The 18596-nt window shown below is 41.9% G+C and overlaps 1 protein-coding gene across 1 annotated transcript in view; it reads left to right on the plus strand.

The window, feature by feature from the left end:
- Positions 1-18214, plus strand: part of PDE6C (phosphodiesterase 6C) — a 57259-nt gene extending 39045 nt beyond the window's left edge. The window contains exons 14-22 of the mRNA XM_066598827.1: positions 1305-1414; positions 1492-1579; positions 5125-5225; positions 9090-9197; positions 10242-10305; positions 10952-11026; positions 11390-11473; positions 13223-13379; positions 17988-18214. Coding sequence (XP_066454924.1) covers positions 1305-1414; positions 1492-1579; positions 5125-5225; positions 9090-9197; positions 10242-10305; positions 10952-11026; positions 11390-11473; positions 13223-13379; positions 17988-18043 — 843 coding nt within the window. The 3' untranslated portion in view covers positions 18044-18214. The remainder of the gene's footprint in view (positions 1-1304; positions 1415-1491; positions 1580-5124; positions 5226-9089; positions 9198-10241; positions 10306-10951; positions 11027-11389; positions 11474-13222; positions 13380-17987) is intronic.
- The last annotated feature ends 382 nt before the right edge of the window (positions 18215-18596 follow it).

Raw genomic sequence — 18596 nt, forward strand, 5'->3', positions numbered from 1 at the left:
GGCTCAGTGATGAGACCTCACACGATCACCTATCCCATGGACATTACAGAACTACTGCGATCCGTCAGTGGCCACAGTGGTTATGTATCCAGATGGCTTCCATCACCACTCAGTGACTGGAGCCTGATGAGAGCCATGATGCCAGGACTATGGCACTTGATCACTGAGTCTGGTGGAGACCACGGGGGAATGAGTGATGGATTGCTGGGGCAAAGGACAACTCAGTAGTGATTTTTTTAAAGTTTTTTTATAACATTTGTAGCCATTTTTTCCTTTTTTTCTTTTTGACTGGATAACCCATTTAAAAAAAAACTGATCTGGTTGCCATTAACTATATATGCTTTTATCAAGTAAACCGTGATTTCAGGGGGAACCTCATCATGTAGTTTAAAAGTTTGCTATAAGCCGACCTATTTTTTGTTTAAAAGTGCTTATGAAGGATTCGTAAAGCATAGCTGCTTTCGTTTAAAAATGGCACCACTCCTGTCCACAGGTTATGTGTGGTATTACAGCTCAACTCTATTCACTTTAGTGGAGCTGAGCTGCAATACCAAGCATGTCCTACAAAGAAGGGTGAAGCTGCTTTTAGAAGAAAGCAGTCATGTTTTTTTTTTAATCCTGTAAATCCCTTTAAACTGTGTGTCTGGCATACAATAAAGAAGCTGTAATAGTGAAAATATGCTCAGAAAATTATTACTTTGAAGCTAAATATTAGTTTAGGGCTGGATTATACCCTGAGTAATTGAGGCAATTGAGGCCTCATTTCTAAGCATTTTTATTTGAGCACTACATAGCAATACTATCATGATACCTTTATCTGTGCACTGTATGGCACTATATATGCACACCACACTATAGTGTTATATGGGTACTGTATGGTGGTATTATTTATCCTGTATAATTTAGCCTCTATAAGGGAAATATTACCCTCCATATTTCTGTGTCTCCCCCCCCCCCCCCCCAAAAAAAAAAACATTTTGAGACCCCAACTTTTTGCCGAATGGCCTCTATAGACCTTGCTGAAGTCGTGGTTGCCTTATCTATGGGGTACAGCATTTAGAGTCTTCTAGAGAGGGTTTTTGGACTTACTATTGCTCAGGAGTGTATAGATTGTATCTGCAGCAAGTAGATGGTGCAAATTATGTACCCTGATGGAAAGTAACAGAAACACAAATTCAGGAAGGACCATAATATTATTGATTCACACACAGTGCAAAATCACCTTTCTACAATTATTGGACTAGAAACATACGAAAAAACTGATGACGGATGCTCTTTAATGAAAGTCCATTAATTTTCAAAAGACAGGTAAACTCAAGAAATATTATTCTGACCTGGAGGCCTTTGCCATGGTGGCTGCTGCTTTCTGCCATGATATTGACCATAGAGGAACCAATAATTTGTACCAAATGAAGTAAGTGCCGTGGGTTAGTTAAATTCCAAGCATGTTGTAACTTGTAATGCATTACAGACCTTTTTGCCTTTTTACAGATCTCAGGCACCGCTTGCAAAGCTCCACGGGTCCTCTATTCTGGAGCGACATCACTTAGAATTTAGCAAAACCTTGCTGGAAGACGAGGTGAGGGTATTTTGCCACTGCGGCCTGCTTTTCAATGGAGGTTGAACCTGGCAATTCTACTTCCAACAAGTTTTTATTACCGTATAGACCTGTTTTTACAGATATTTTTGTTAAGGGGGAGGTAGCGTGTCAGTCCTATCAGGATATCCTGTCATCCTCCTGATACTGAGTAGGACTACCTACACTAGAGATCACATCCATGTCCACTGTTACTCTACTGTATGCATCAAAGTAATCGTTATGGTCAAGCCCCAAACCAATCTACCTTCCCTACCTAAATCACGAGGTCACAATAAGATTTGGGAAAGGGCAAGGGAAGATTCAATCTCATGTCAACCCTTGAATATATTAAGTGATAAACGAGTTGTTCCCCATAACATTTTTAAAAAACAGTTTGAGAAAGGCGTAAAATAAAAGAATACTCACCGCTCCGATTCCAATGCTTCCCTGGTTCCACACCAGTCTGTGTTCTTTCTGTTCCGGCGAAGACATGTTGATATATCATATGACTGGCTGTAGCCAATCACTAACCAGAGTTCAGACCTTAGTGATTGGTTGTATCAATCACATGTGTTCACTCACCATTGCTGGAGCAGGAAGAGCAGAGACCACCGGTTGACCGGGGAAGCATTGGCACCGGAGTGGCATGGGACTGGTCAAGCATGCATTACTGCTTTTGTTAATTTTGACCTTTTCATGCGGCTTATCAAAAATTTGATGAATAGGTTCAAAATTCTGTGCTGATTCGTTTCTCACTATGGATGTGTTCTCCTTCGTTATGACTTTCGATCTCTCTGTTCCGTTTTCGAAGCAGAGAGATGGTATTAGAACGGGTAAAAAAATTGTTTTTTTTCCTCATTGATTTTAATGGGTTTAAAAAAATGGAAAGCTTTCCATTTGTGTCAATTTTTTTAACTGAACAAAAAACGGTGCAGACAGAAGGAACAGGGAGATGGAATTCTAAGTGAAAGTCATAATGCAGGTGTGAACCCAGCCTATGTCTGTATAGAGGTCGGAGCTTTGTGGATCTGATATAGAGCGACATTCTAGTTGCCTGCAGCTGCCACTCCTGGAGTGTAGGAGCTCCCGCATACAGTTTATACCTGCAGATTAAACCTAACAACTAGAGATGAGCGAGCGTACTCGGTTCGGGTGTTTTTGCACTCGAGCACCGCTTTTTCCGAGTAACTGACTACTCGGACGAAAAGATTTGGGGGACGCCGGGGGACGGGGGGCGGCGTGGTGGAGCGGGGGTAGCAATGGGGAACTGGGGGGGAGCTCTCTCTCCGCCCCTACTCCCCTCTGCAACCCCCCGCTCACCCCCGACGCCCCCCGAATCTTTTCGTCCGAGTAGTCAGTTACTCGGAAAAAGCGGTGCTCGAGTGCAAAAACACACGAACCGAGTACGCTTGCTCATCTCTACTAATAACACTATGCAGTAAACTTCTATGCTCCCGCCATCTACAATGTTATGTTTTAACTATTTCAGTAAAATAAAGTGCTTACAGCTACAAAGATACGTTGAGCGGATTTCACGTTTTTTACGTTGATAATGCTTAATCACTATAGAAATGAGAAATTATGAAACTTTCTATTATGTATTATGCTTCACTCCTGATTGTTTTCAAGATTCTTGTTTGATCCAGTGAATGATCACACTTCTGTTTCAAGGGTTTTTTTGGAAACAAACTATTCATCACCTATCCTCAGGATAGGCCATCAATAGTTGATTGTAAAGGGTCTCCCACTCGGAATCCCTGCCGACCAGCTAACTGAAGTGGCAGAGGCATTTGGGTAAGCACTGCTGTTACTTCAGTTTATACCAGGCACAGCACTGTACATTGTATAGTGGTGATGCCTGGTATTGCGGCTCAATCCCATTCACTTGAATGGAACAGAGAGGTTGTCAGGCAATGTGACTAATGAATGTGATGTTATTTGCCTGAGAAGAGGCTGCAGTCTCACCCCTGTGCAGTGACCTCTTCAATTAGCTGACCAGTGGAGTCCTCAAGCGGCGGACCCTGTCAATCATCTATCGATAACCTATCCTTAGGCTAGGTGATCAATATTTTACTCCTGGAAAACCCCTTTAACATGCATACAGTAGCTAGTCTTGCTCTCATTTGAGAAATTGATACAATTGTATCCACTCTAGTTAATGCTCTGCTAATTAAATAGGTTGTACAAAGATAGGAACATAGGATAGGGGAAAACTCTCTGATTGGTGGGGTTTAACTGCTGATCCAAACAATGTCCCACATACAAGAAGCAGCAGTTGTGCATGTGTGCAGCCACTCCAATCATTTCAGTAGGAGCAATGAAGACATCAAACACTTGAACTCGGCTATCTTTGGTGCTCCCATTGAAATGAATAGAGTGGCAGCGCCCATATGCAATCACCACTCCTGGATGCACTAGACTCCCCATCAGTGGGGGTCCCAGCGGTCAGATGTCTACTTTGGATAGGGATAACTTTCTGTCCTGGCACAACCTCTCTAAATACATCAAGAGGAGCTGTACAAATTTCTCTGTTAAGGATGTTTTACATGTAACAATTATCGCTCAAACGTCCGAAAGTGAGCGATAATAGTTACATGTAAATGCGGGCAGTCGTGCGCTATTCGTTCAATTGTCGTTTAGTGCTGGTTTTTAGCCGGCATAAAAACCATTGTTTGATTGCTCAAAATTCGTTCCGTTTGAATGAAATTTTAAGCGGCTTATGAGCAACTGCACAATGGGTTTTGTTTGCCTCGCATACTTAATGAGTACACCATCTACTCATTATGTACTCTGCCAAGAGGAGACAATGGAATCCTGCTGGCCAGATAACCCTCGCATAAACACACGTCCAGCTGAGCAAACAACTCGTGGCAGAAATGCAGATGATTAAAAGCCATTATCTGTACGTGTAGTTTTATTCAAAAATGTCTGCAGTTCGTTCGGTCCTGGGGTTGTTTAAGCATTGCGTGTAAAAGGGCCTTTACTTTGCTACAATGTATTAGTCTGGAGTCCGGGCTGTTTAGCTCACTGAGTATTGTGTATACTCAATAGAACTGTATCCTCTTCTAAAAGAGCAGGACTAGTTATAGATGGTAAACAAGAGTGTCCTTGTTCCCTGACAGCAAGCATAAATATCTTGAAAATGGTGGGGAATTGAGCACAAAGTATATCAGATTATATAACTTTTCATTTATGCAGCGATTAAGCGTTACTAACATAAAAGTAGAAAATCTTTTAAAGAAATAATCATTTAATTTTTAATATTGTCGGATTACACAGGATGTCCACAGAAATACCCCTCCAGGGGCAAAAAAGATCTTTCCATCATTGCATGGGGTTTTCCATTCTGTGTCTACAAAAATACCCTTGTGTAATGCTGGAATCTCTCTTTTGTCCCTGGGTTCTGCATTTCTGTGGACTCCCTGGATGTCCACGGGGTTCTGTAGTTTCTCACTTGAGTAGTATCTGATTGGATTCATGGTCTTCCTTATGGGATTTACTGTGCGTCCTCTGGGCCTCAGTAACACAAACCTTTTATCTTGCAGAGTTTAAACATTTTCCAGAATCTAAACAAGAGGCAGTTTGAGAATGTGATTCATTTGTTTGAAGTCGCAATCATAGCAACGGACCTGGCTTTGTATTTCAAGTGAGTGCATGTTACCATGAGAGTGTGCCACGGAATGATGCCAGTCACCATGTGCAGGCTGGCTGATCGCTTGGTTAGAGAACACCTTAAAGGGAACCTGTCACCTGCCTAAAACACTCATGGTGCTGTTAGGGCAGGTGACAGGGAACGGGTGCGGTATTTTTTGTACTCACCCACTACCCGATTCATGCAGTGCATGCTACTGAGGTCTACATGCTGGACATAAATTTGACTCTTCTCTGGGGAGTGCGGACCGGACTCTGAAAAGAGTTGAATCTTGAAGCAACCCTCCAGTCCTGGACAAACAAAGATGGCCAAACCTCTTCTCTGACTACCTGATGTACACTGTGTACTAGTATGCATCATTAATCTAAGACACTACACCTGCTTTGATTGAGCAGCGCTGCCCAGTCAGAAGCAATATGTCGTGTCTTTGATCCATACTAATACACAGTGTGCATCAGGTAGTCAGAGAAGCAGTTCGGCCATCTTTGTTTGTCCAGACCTGAAGGATCGCTTTAACCCTTAGCTATATGGAGTAAGTGCGGGTAGAGGAGGCTTACAAACATATCCTAATAAGGGATGGGCAAGCATAGCTTCTATAGAATGTGAATCAACTTTTGTGCATCTGTATATATGCAAAATGTATTTAGGAGGAGACTGGACCACCACTGAAAATATATAGGCCCCATATAGTGAAATGGTCAGCGCAACCATTGCTAATCCTCCATATTGTACCTCATTAGTGTCTGTACTGTTGGCGGGTTCCTCAGGGATGGTGGATAGCAGGATCTCTCCTGTGGTGGTGCTGTAGAGAAACTGAGCATTTATTGCCAGGTTTACCCATAGATTACAACTCATCACTGGGGGGCCAATACTTTATTGTCCTTTAACAAGTAGGGATTTTCCAAAGCAGAGACCGCTTTAGGCATGTTCACTTAATATGGGTAATTGTCTGGTACCCATGCAGGGACTAGAAGGTGGAAATTAACACAAAAGAGTAAGTCCTTTGGCACAGAACCACCTTTAGGCCCGCTTCACAGAGGAGTAAGTGCACTTGGAGACTTTTTTGCAACTTTCTTGCACTATGAACCAAGGCTTTTTGTGTGCGTGTCAGCGCATTTTACTGTACTTTTTTTGCCCACATGGCATGTTCATTTGCAAGTGGCAAACAAATGCACAGATTGAAATGGCTAATTAGTAGTTCCAGATGTGCTCTTTTTCCAGCGGAATTCAGCACTGTTTCACGCATCTCTTTGAGTATTCCGCATTTGCGCACCCTCCATTGACTTCTATGGGGACCTATGGTGCACAAATGCTCAGAAAGTCCTCTTTTGTACGCCAAAACCTGTAAAATACGCAATTGTTAACGAACCTATTAAAATCAATGTGTTCTATTCACTGTGCATTGCGCGTTCAAATTTTGCACACGCGAAGATGTTGCAAATTCTTTTTAATTAAGTCATATAGATGAGCGATGTTTTCATGCACCTCTTCACGGTGCGGAGAAAAAAAGAGGAATCACTGAGTGTCCTATCTTTTCACATTTATCAGAATGCATCACCAATTGTTCTCAGTGAGACAGTAAAACACATCGTATGGCGTGTAATGGGCATCGAGCGTGATGCAAGGTTTCCCATTAAAAACAATGCAAAAAGCAACTGCGAGTTACCCGACCACACAATAAGTGGTAAAGATAATCAAAGGGCCCCAACCTGGACTACCTCCCGATACCTCCCCCCCCCTTTTCTCCTTCTTCCCTCCCACATCCTACCCTCCTCACTCTCCCTTGTCTGTCAACTAACAGAATGTAACACACACAATCCTATTGGTTTTCACAAGTTCTCCTTTAATGGTTACAACAACAAGTAAGAGACGTGAACTTCACGCCACTATTGTCATACGATATAGCATTGTTTTATATGTACAGCAAAATTAATAAAATATATTGAAAGAAAAACAATGCAAAAAACACTTGCCGATCCTATAACATAGCTGAAAGCTGCGCCGGAGGTTCGCTACTTCACAGAAGTGATGGGAGGCGTTTTTGCCAGGAAACTGCCTCGCATCGGTGTGAAAAAGCTCGCTCGTGTGTAGGTAGCCTTACTGACTACATAGAAAACGGAGTGTAGAGTGCGAGTCAGATAACTATGTTAATCTGTGTTAATCCCAGTTCTGTTTAATCTCTCGGCTAATCCTGACCTGTTTATGCTAGTCATAGGACCTAATAAGTCATAATGCACAGTGAGAGGTGATTATAGACTGGTTTTATTTAAGGTGCAGTACCCCATATTCCATCCAGACTGTATGTGGTAGTCAGTGCTGGCCTAAGGTTAGATGGAACCCGATGCAGAGGTAGTTATGCCCCTCTGACTTAAGCAAACAACAATATATGAAAGGCAGTCTGCCTGTATCCTGTAGTGGACCATCATTGTGTTCCATGTCATGGAAAAATTGTTAATAACTTTCGCAGGAATAAAGGTGCATCACACTTAAGCACAGATTTGGATTCCTCGTCAAATTCTCTATCACGTACATATATCACATGCACCCCTTCCTATTTGAAAATATCAACTTGGTTCCAAGATAGCGGCTCTCAAAATGTTTGTCCCCTCCCCCTTGACAACATGCCGCACAGAGAATGGCAACCACCATTTTCCATTGACTTAGGTGTCTCCATACCTTTTGACCACCCTGTAGATCACCTGGCTGAGCGCACATAATGGGGTGGGGGGCAATTGCCCCCAATTTACATCTGCCTGTTGCCCTCCTACAAGCTGCTGGCCAGTGCCCTGCCTAACAGCAAGGGTCATATGCAGCTAAAGATGGCCATGGTGGCTCAAACACCTTCAATTATGTGACAGGTCTATGGAAATTATACTGTATGCAGCACAGATAACAGGCAATTCTGTCTATGTCAGCCGTCACTATAAGTACACATTTGAAAAAGTGGGTAAGTGTCCACATTAGAGGTAGCAAGTATTATCACGGTGCACATTGAGCTCTGCTACATCTGTAATGACAGGAAGTATCCAGTCCCACTTCTAATGATTATCCATACTATCATAACTCCCATTTTGGAACAGAATCCCTCTACAGTTGTTGGTCCCTGACCATCATTTGTATGAAAGAGACCCCCAGGATCCTTTTGCCCCCCTAGCTACTGTATGTTGCGGTGTCTGCAGAAACGGAGGGGTCTGTGCACATTAATAACATTTGTTAGAAAGTCATCATCCTAACTCCAAAGCCTATGCTGTACAGGCTGGACGTATTTGCACATGCAATATGCAGAGAATAGTACCCATTGATTTCGGTGGGTTCATTAACATTTCCGTATTTTGGCACATGCATTTTGGTTGCAAAAAAAAAAAAAATAGAACATATTATATTTCCTGCATATTTGCACACCAAAGGTCCAAATAGAAGTCAGTGGGGGTCTGGAACTCATTAGACTAATTAGCCATTTCAATTGGTATGCGTTTGTGTCCCTTGTACATAAAAATATGCCCCGTGGGCAGAAAAAGTACAGTATAATACGCCAACTGCGTAAAAAGTTGGATTATGGCGTGCACAAGCTCGCCTTAAAGCTGGGTTTACACCAGTGCTAGGTTGTTCCATCGTGCAACTCCATCCAAGGAGCTGAACAACAAGAAACCAGAAATGCCGGACCCAGACGGAATCAAACAGACCGCATTGACACCGTTTTGCACTATGAAAATCATTCTTGGATAGGTCTCTCTACACTGTAGAGTACGTGTGAAATGTTGACACTTGTTGATATGGTGATTGTGGTATGTGAACTTGTGGTTTTTGCTATTATTACGCTCTCAGAATATAACACGGTCTCGCTCTGGTTTGACACAGGAAAAGGACTATGTTTCAGAAGATAGTGGACACGACGGAACAGATGCAGTCAGATGATGAAAGAATAAAATATATTATCTCCGACCCAACAAAAAAGGAGATAATCATGTGAGTTCTTGAGATTGGACCTCATTATTGCTTCCTTCCTATCAGTTTAATTCTTACATAGAACTTACATAGACAGTATAATTGAAGACACATAAAGAAGTTTTTTTTTAATGATCCAACCAGTGGGTCACTATTTACAGAACCATCTGGTTCACAACTTCTTTTAAGTCCTTCACATACGCCAGGGCTTAGGAAACTTCCCACCATGAGTAGATCCATTCAATATTACTGGTCTTTTAACCATTAATATAAACAGATACTACACTTGATGTAATCTAAAAGACACAGTAAAGCAGATCATAGACATACCAAAACTTGGTTCCTTAGAGGTTCTCAAGCTCGCTTAGGGTACCCGTAGTTGGACCCTCAGACCTCACACTTTTTGGCATATCTACTGCTGGCATCCTGGCTTTAAAACTGACCAAGAACACCATCTGCATAGTTATGGAGTATATACGTTTTATGTGTGGGTTTTCTATGGTCAGCTATTGTCTTTTAGGTTTAATGATGCATTCACATGTTGCAGAGACGCCTCGGTTTGTCCCTCAGTGGATGAACCGCAGAGGAAACGTTTACTATTAAAGTGAATGGAATTACAGCAAATCCTGTTCATATATAGAGAAAAAAATGCTATTTTCCTGGACTTTACTGTTGATGACTTAGGAAAGGCCATCAGTAGTTGATCAGTAGGGGTCTGCTGCTCGGGGTCTTTGCTGATCAGCTGTTTGCTTACTCAACTATCAGTGTGGACAGAGCTGAAAACACATAGCTCTGTCAACATTGCTGTGGCCCAGGTTGGTAGTGCAGGCACAGTTCCCATTAAACTCAGTGGGAGATGCCCCTGAAATACCAACCCTGGGCTGCTGCAGTATGGGCAGAGCTATCTGTCTGCCTTAACAGCGGGCCAAGTGAAAAGCTGGTTGACTAGATCCTGAGTCACAGAGCCCGCCAGTCAACTATGGATGATTTACCCTGAGGATAGGTCATCAGTAGGGAAGTCCTGGAAGCCTTTAATTATCAGAAAATGTGTTTTTGTCACTACAGGGCCATGATGATGACAGGATGTGACTTGTCTGCCATTACTAAGCCTTGGGAAGTACAAAGTCAGGTAGATATCTACTAATATCAGAGAGTAATATATTTTTTATTTGGTGCATAATATGCCAAGTCACCTATCCTGTTGCACATCAGTTTCCAAACCTTCTTAGCTCAATTACTGTATTTAATTTCTCAGCATCACGCATTTCCAAAATGCAGGTTTCATAATCCACAAATTCCACCAAAAATAGCGGAAGATGGATTTTGGCACGGAATCAACAAGGATTCCCCACTAAATATGCCCCATTGGATAGAACCAAAGAAATAGTAATTTTTGTTATATACTTTCCTTTCCAATTATGTTTTGTTCCCCTGAGTTTGGCCTAAGATACATTGTTCTTGGGCAATTTCAGCCATTTGTGGTGGACTGTGAAAATAGTTTGAACGCTACGGCATAGAAAGTGAAAATTCTGTCAATGAGTTTCCTACTGTCCATTCCTCCTGGGAAACCAAACACAAGCTCACACTGCCCATGCTAAAGTGGATGAGGCCAACCTTCCTTGTTCTTCCAAAGCTTCCACTATGTTTTCTATTACCTGGGGTACAAGCTGACCTATAAAACCAGTTACCCAAAATACCCATTGCAACTTTTTTGTATAATAGGATTGTTTTTACTATTTCAACAATGCAGTAACAGTGGTAATATTTGTATCCAGGTTGCCCTTATGGTTGCTAATGAATTCTGGGAACAAGGAGACCTGGAGAGAACGGTCCTTCAGCAGCAGCCCATTGTAAGATTACAGTGTTACTATATGCAACAGATCTTTTACTATTGGGAGCTTCAAATTTTAATATTGTGTTTTAATATTACTAGTTATAATTTTTGCAATACTTGATGATATCTCTTTCTGTAGTATGTTTTAGTTTCTATTTTCTTTTTCTGTTTTTTTTTTTTTTGCATTTTTGTATTTGCGTTTCTTTTCATTTCATGACCAAACTATTAATACAAAAAGTGTGACAGGAAGTTCCATTTATTTCATTCTATAGATACAGGATGTCATAGTGCACTAAATCCATCCTTCCTAGTATAGCGAAGTGTAGATGTATTTTATACGTTTACTATACTATTGCATTTATTTCTTTTGTGTATTTAGCCAATGATGGACAGAAACAAAGCTGAGGAGCTGCCTAAGCTTCAAGTTGGTTTCATTGACTTTGTATGTACATTTGTGTATAAGGTAAGCAACCATTAGTCTGATCAGTCGAAAGCGATCTTAAAAATAGCCTTAGGCTGGGGTCATACGGGACGTTTTCCTGGCAGAAAGCTTGCTGTTTTGCCGCAGCAAAAAATGCAAGATTTCCGCCGGGATAGCGCAGCTTCAAAACCCACGGCACTTAGCAGCGGGTTTTGGAGCGGTTTGGCCACATGCTTTTCTGTTGCGGCCGGCGCTCCCATAGAGGAGAGTGTAGCCTCAACGGACAAAAAAAAAAAAAGAATGGACGTGTTGCGGCCGGGGAAAGCTGCAATGCAGGCTTTGACGCAACGGATTGGCCGTCCCGTGTGGATGAGATTTTTCACAAATTTTGTCCACATGGCTGGATAATCCCAGGATTAGCGTCTGCAGGCGGAATTACCGCGGCAAAATTCCGGACGGAATTTCCGAGGCAAATCCGCCCTGCATGAACTCAGCCTTAGGGTATGTTTACACGTTGCTGATTTTGGCGCGGAGCTGTGGCAAATTTCACCCTTCCAATTGATTTCAAAGGTGTGAAATCTGCTTCAGATCTGCACCAAAATCTGCAGCAAATGCTCCTTAAAAGTATAAGATGACAATAATAATAAACCAGTGGGTTCAAACTGTAAACACACCCAATCCATGCCTCCTCCCAGAAGTGCGCAGGGGTATTTTTTAGCCCTCCATAGAGTGCTTGATTAGGGTACATTGGATGCATCAGAGAAAATGATTGGGATGCCTCAACCTACACTGAATGACTGCTCTATTAGAGTGCCTGGCCCTTTCATGAGTGGGCCTTCCTCTATGGAAAATAGAGACGTGACTTTGAAGTGCAGCATACAATCAAGTAGACAAGATTTCCGTAAATCAGTTTCAATGTGAATCCATGGTAGAATGCGAAAATTGAGAGATCTGAGCGACTTCCAATGAGGCTTGGTCGTTGGTGTTGGACTATCCGGGGTTAAGACTTCAAAAACTGCAAACCATGTGGGATTTATTTGTGCAACACTATGGAGAGTAAACTGAGAATAGCGTGATCAAGGAAAACTATCCAGATAGAGAGGATCTTGTGGACACCTACAGCTATTCGACAAGAGGGTTTAGAGCAGGATGTCTGACAAACAGGCGGTGCACAGTCAAGAAAACTGCAGCGGACTATAATGCAGGTGCTCCAACTAACATATCTGATCCCACAACTGTACATTGTGTGCTTCAATGAGACGAAGCTTGCAGTACACTTCACAGCGGCAACATAACATACAGAGCTGCTCTTGCAAACAACCAATCAGTGGGATGCTGAGTGTCAACCACCCCGCTGATCTAAGATTTATGACCATTCCTAGAGAGAGGTCATCAATAGAAAAGTCTCAGAATACCCTTTAGGCTGGCCATAGATGCAGTGGATAAAAGATTTACCCATATAGTGAACCTACACAAGATATAAGTAAGTGATCTGATCCTTCCCTTTAGAAATGAAACATCACTCAATACTTGATAGACTTTACATACTTTAAATTCTCTATTGTGAGATATTGAATGTTTCAAAAGCTCTTGATATACATTCTGTACACCTGATGAGAGGATATGGTAAGATTTGGTCAGATACATCTTCCTTATATTGAAGCTGGTCCTCCTTTTGATTGAGAAATAGATCGAGAACAGATCTCCAAAATATGTAAGGAATAGGGCCTTAAAATGTTGGTTTTATGTGATTACAGCTAATAATTCTACTTAATTGATTATTGCTTCCAGGAATTTTCACGGTTTCATAAAGAAATCCAACCCATGTTTGACGGGCTTCAAAATAACAGAGTTCAGTGGAAATCACAAGCTGATGTTTATGAAGAGAAGATGAAGGTCTTAGAAGAACAGAAGAAGCCACATGAAAATGATGTGGGGAATAAGAAAGGTAAGTAGCGTGTAATGAGGGTTATGATGTATGCGGTACAAGGTCCCCACAGCATTTACAGTACAAGCCATTTGGATTTCTTAAATCTCCTGTACATGAAGTGGAAGAATTCCACAATGAATCTGCAGTGTTTCTGAAAAATGTTTTTGATTCTAAGGCCACCTGCACACGACCGAGGCGAATTCCGCATGAGGGGTCCCATAGCGGAATCCAACCCTGTGCCTGGCTAGCGACCCCTGCATACCTGTCCAGATTTTTCTTATCTGTATTGCGTATGTGCCGGCCGGCGCACATGCACAGTATAGATAATGCCTCGCCGTCGCTAGGCGATAACACGGATCCTGCAACCTTTCCGCAATGATGATTGCAGAAGGGCCCCAGGTCAGACGGCTTCCATTGACTTTAATGGAAGCCGTCCGCACGGAGTCCTCATAGGAATAGAGCATGCTGTGATTTTTCCCCAAATTGATTTCTGCTCGTGGGCAGAAAAAAATAAACACTTTCCATTGCATGCTATGGCAGGTTTTTGCTGTGGAATCCAGAGGTGGATGCCGGCCACGGATTCCGCAATGCAAATCCGCCCGTGTGCAGGCAGCCTAAATCCACAGCATGTCTAATTTATTCTGCTGATTGCAACCCTTGAAGTAAGAGAGTTAAAATCCACTGCAAAAACTGCAGCCAAACCCACAACATTTAGGTACGGATTTGCAATGTATTTGCTGCATGTTTTCTGCCGTAGAAAATCTGCAGCAGAGTCATCGTGTGTGAAGCCGCCCTTAGGAAGATAACCATTATACAGGGTGTTCACAGAAATACCTATCCAGGGGCAAAAGAGACTTTTCCAGCATTACATGAGGGTACGTGTGCTTCTTCTATCACTAAAATAACCAAAGGGAATCCATTTATGACTTGACACCCTCTGGACTACTTCTTATGGGGTTCACCTTAAATCAGCTGTCTCTGGCGAATACCCAGCACTACCCAGTGATGTTGGCAAACTGGAGAGAGACCCATACAAGTAGCCTGTGAAACGGTGACCCCATAAATGCTACGTGTCGTGCATTTTGACACGTTCAACCACGTACATCTTGGAATAGCCTCTAACAGCCGTCGTTTTGAACATTTTCTGTAAGATAATAATGTTCTTTTTTGTTTCAAGTCCTGCATTTGTCTTTATCTTTTACAGTCAGAAATTGTTTGTTATGCTAATTCATCTTAAATTGATTCCCTGTAGTTATTTTAGCTCTGGAACAAGCAGCTCCACCCACATATCCTCTTTGTCCCTTTATACTGTGGTACTGGAACCTGTATCACACACTTTGCCAACATTCCCTTCTTGCAAGGAATTGGTTTTGAAGACTTACCCATTCCAATGTAAATCAAACGAGGAACAGAAGTTCCCTACTGACAATTACTGAGTATCTGGTCATTTTCGGACCACTTCAACAGGCCAAAAAAAAAGGTCCAAACCAGTTATGGTCTAACCCAGTTTTTCCCAAGCAGTATTCCTATGAACTCTGGTGTTTCTTGAGCCCTGATAAGGGTCTCGACAGAATACAGCAAGAACAAGACCCATCACTATTTTTACAGTAGGGATAACAAACAGATTTCAGTCCGCGCAAAATTGCTTTGCCAAGTAGTAAACATATCTGACCCAAATTACAGCACCAGACAAGAATTATAGAAGCTTTACCTTCTCCTACACTAAGGTTTTTGGAATCAGTAATGGTATTAGAGGTTCCTTAGAAGTGCAAACCTTTTTCAGGGGTTCCATCATAATAGTAAAATTTGGAATCACTGGTCTAGCCAGACATGTATCGGGATAATCAATCCCCAGATTGAGAAAAATACTCTAGTCTTACATGGTGAGCTTCATTATCTTAGGCTTCTTCGTGATTGGACATTTGTTGCTAGTTCATCACAAGAAACCAGATATAACAGCAGGTGATTTTCTAGGCTAGTAATAGCTTACTGCCCAGATGTTCCCACATTAGGATATGTCATTGGGTTTGTCTAGTTAGGTAAAAGACCGAATGAATTCAGGTCATGGTCTAAACAACATGTGATCCCGTCAGAGGAACTCAAAGTCCAAAGTTCAGGTGATATATTTTGTTTGTTGAAAGTGGTTGTTATGTGACTGATAAAAAAGTTAAAACATTGACCCATCTCACACATCAGCTGCACCTGCCGAGAACGCCTCGCATACACAACATCGGGTCCAGATTAAGGAGACGTTAGAGTATTGGTTAGTTCTCTCATGGACTTGTTGCAAACATCCAAGTCAGCGCTAGAAAATGAAGTAGTCAGCTATAGGACTCAATTACAGAAGTTCGAGAGGAACAAAAGTTTACAAGAATATTAAAAGGGTTGTCCTGTAATTCAACAATATGGTTGCCGTCTGTACAACCTGTGGAAACCCATCCTAGGATGACTGAATGTATCTCTAGGCTGGAGGGAGAAGAGGGCTAAGGCGAGGCCATGGACTTGTGAGGAGCCCAATGCCACATATGGTAAATCATTCCTGTCAAGACTTACCTTCAGCCCAACAGGAATAAACACTGTGCCATTAGGCTCTGACCCTGTCCACAGGCTAGCGGAAGGCCCCTTCCCGCAAAGATGTATTCACCTGTCCTAGAACTGATTTCCACAATCTGCATGGACGGCAGCAATTTTGTTGCATTCCTGAACAACCCCTTTAAAAGTCCATCAAAAGTCCATTAAATATATTCAACTGAGCTAAAGATTGACTATAAATTTGGCAGATATACGACACATATGAATGAGCATGAAAGGTGTAGGCCGTCCCTGGTTATAGCTACTATATCTGCTGAAGCGGTGTGAATATACTTATTTTGGAATTTTATTCTCTTGGCGATAAGCTGCTACCCCTTCTACATTCAGAACATGTCCATGCTTGGCCAAGCATGCATGTATATGGGGATATTGGCAGAGTTAACTGCCGGACGAGTATGAATACATAAAGCATCTGTTCCATCTAGTGGCCAAATAGTCATGAAAAAAATCATTTTTTAACCAGTTTTTCGTAATATGACAATGTCAAGCTGGTCAGGTCACATCAACCTCAGTGGATTGTTCTCTGGCAGAGAATATACAGCAAACATTGGCCAATCAACTGCAATGGAGAACTAATGGAAGTAATTAATGCGGTCATAACATGGACAAACTCTTTAATGCAAACTTGAGTTACTAACCTGAGAACGTAATACATTTTAATGGTCAAATGCAGTCACTATCGTCAATCATTCATTAATAGAACACTCCAGATAATACCGATTCGCTGTGTAATGCCGTGGCCTGAGGGCTGCAGTGCATCATTCAGAGTCAAGAACACCAAAGAGAGAGTCCTTGTGTCATGCCTTGGTATTACACATTGTGGCAGATTTAATAATCCTGTGTAATTTCTACATAGTGTAAACTTAGATCAGACAGTCTGAGGATGAACCAAATTTATTACAGTCTCCAATGCTGCAAATAAATTTGATGCCTCTTGCTACACATGTTAAGACACTTTTGTCTAACTTTACACCATGTATTACTTGCTTACCTTGCACACTGTAGGCTGTGCCCCTTTTCTACCAAACCACGCCCTTCTCACTAAGTCACGCCCCTGTCAGTGAGCCGTAAATTGTCTAACACACATCCTCCAAGATTCCCTGTATTAAAAAGCATAGTTGTCTACAATTGTCACTCCATATTTGGGGATGGAGACACAAACCGTCTGAGCGTGTATCAAAGACTCCTCTTTTGGCATAAAAGTCAGGTCTATTAAACCCTGTAAGCATATTTATGGTATACGTTGGGAACGTTTAGGAATGTACGCCCAGAACGCCAGGGAAAAATGAAGTGTGGACATGTCCTTACTTGTGAAGGATAGCCATTTTTTTACCAGTCTGCTGGCTCAACTGAGAAACCTTAAGCTGCTCTCAAATTATATTAGGGGTTACAAGTGGGTAACCCCCGCCTCTGGGGGTTGTACCAAGTTATTAAGTTATCCGCTATCCAGAGGATAGGGCATAACTTTATGATCGGTGGGGTACGACTGCTAGGACCTCACCAATCCTGAGAACGGGGGTCCAGTCGTTCCCAGAGTGAATGCAACAGAGATTGCACAAGCACATGGCTCCTCCATTCACTTCAATAACAGTGCTGGAAATTGCGCTTGAACCTGGTAGATTACATTTCCTTTCAGGATTCTTTATGAATAAACATGAGTTGTACTGACATTTCTATGACAATCCTTTAATCCAGCAGGTTTTATAATTCGGCACCTATTAAATAACTTTAATACAGGATTAAATCAAATTTACCTGCAACATTCAATCAGCCTTGTACTTTGGTGCCAGTTCTCAAGTGCATCCGTCACCGTATGTTCAAGGTCCTTGTGTATACAGATAAATAAGAAGCAAGTCATAATTCAATATTCTGTCAAGACAAAAATGCAGAAATTGCCAGAAGGAAAGGAGTGTTAAATCTGATTTATAAGAAACCATTCTAGTTCAAGGAGCAGAGACATAAATCTGTACCCACAGGGGGCATCCTGAACTCTTCGTCTGCTCTTAACATTCTTCTATCTTTTTTTTCCACTAGGCACAGACACTGAAGACAACGGACCTAACAAATCAAAAACATGTACAGTTTTGTAGAAAAAGACAAGAGAAATGCAAGAGACTGAATGCAACAGGATAATGCCCCCAGACGGGAGGGTGACGAACTAGAATTTAGTATAGTTGTGAGGCATCTATTCTTATGTATTGGGTGTCAACCGCTATTAAAACACTGGTGAGTTGAGAAAGTGTTACTGAAATTGTGTTCTTGGGGAGCTGAATAATAAAAGATTTTGTAATATATACTAGAAAAAAAACCCCTTCCACCATTGCAGTGAGCATGTTTATTTCAATGGGGAGAGCAGAATAAGTTGCTGCCGCACTGCTCTGGCAGCAGCTGTGTCTGTTAACAGGGTTGCAAGGAAGTAGCTGTGCAGGTTACAGCAGCCCAACTATATTCAGGTGAAAGGCGTGTCTTAGTTCCCTGCAGATTTGCATAATTAATCCCTTTAAATGCATGGCACAGCTGGCAGGTTATTCCTGCGAATTGCCCTACATTTACGGCTCTTGACTTGAGCAGACTCAGAAGTTGAGCCCACACAATCAGCAGCAGGTGTTAGTTGTAATATATCTCAGACATTTAACCACTTCA

Source organism: Eleutherodactylus coqui, chromosome 4 (genome assembly GCF_035609145.1).
Source record: "Eleutherodactylus coqui strain aEleCoq1 chromosome 4, aEleCoq1.hap1, whole genome shotgun sequence".
Lineage (NCBI taxonomy): Eukaryota > Metazoa > Chordata > Amphibia > Anura > Eleutherodactylidae > Eleutherodactylus > Eleutherodactylus coqui.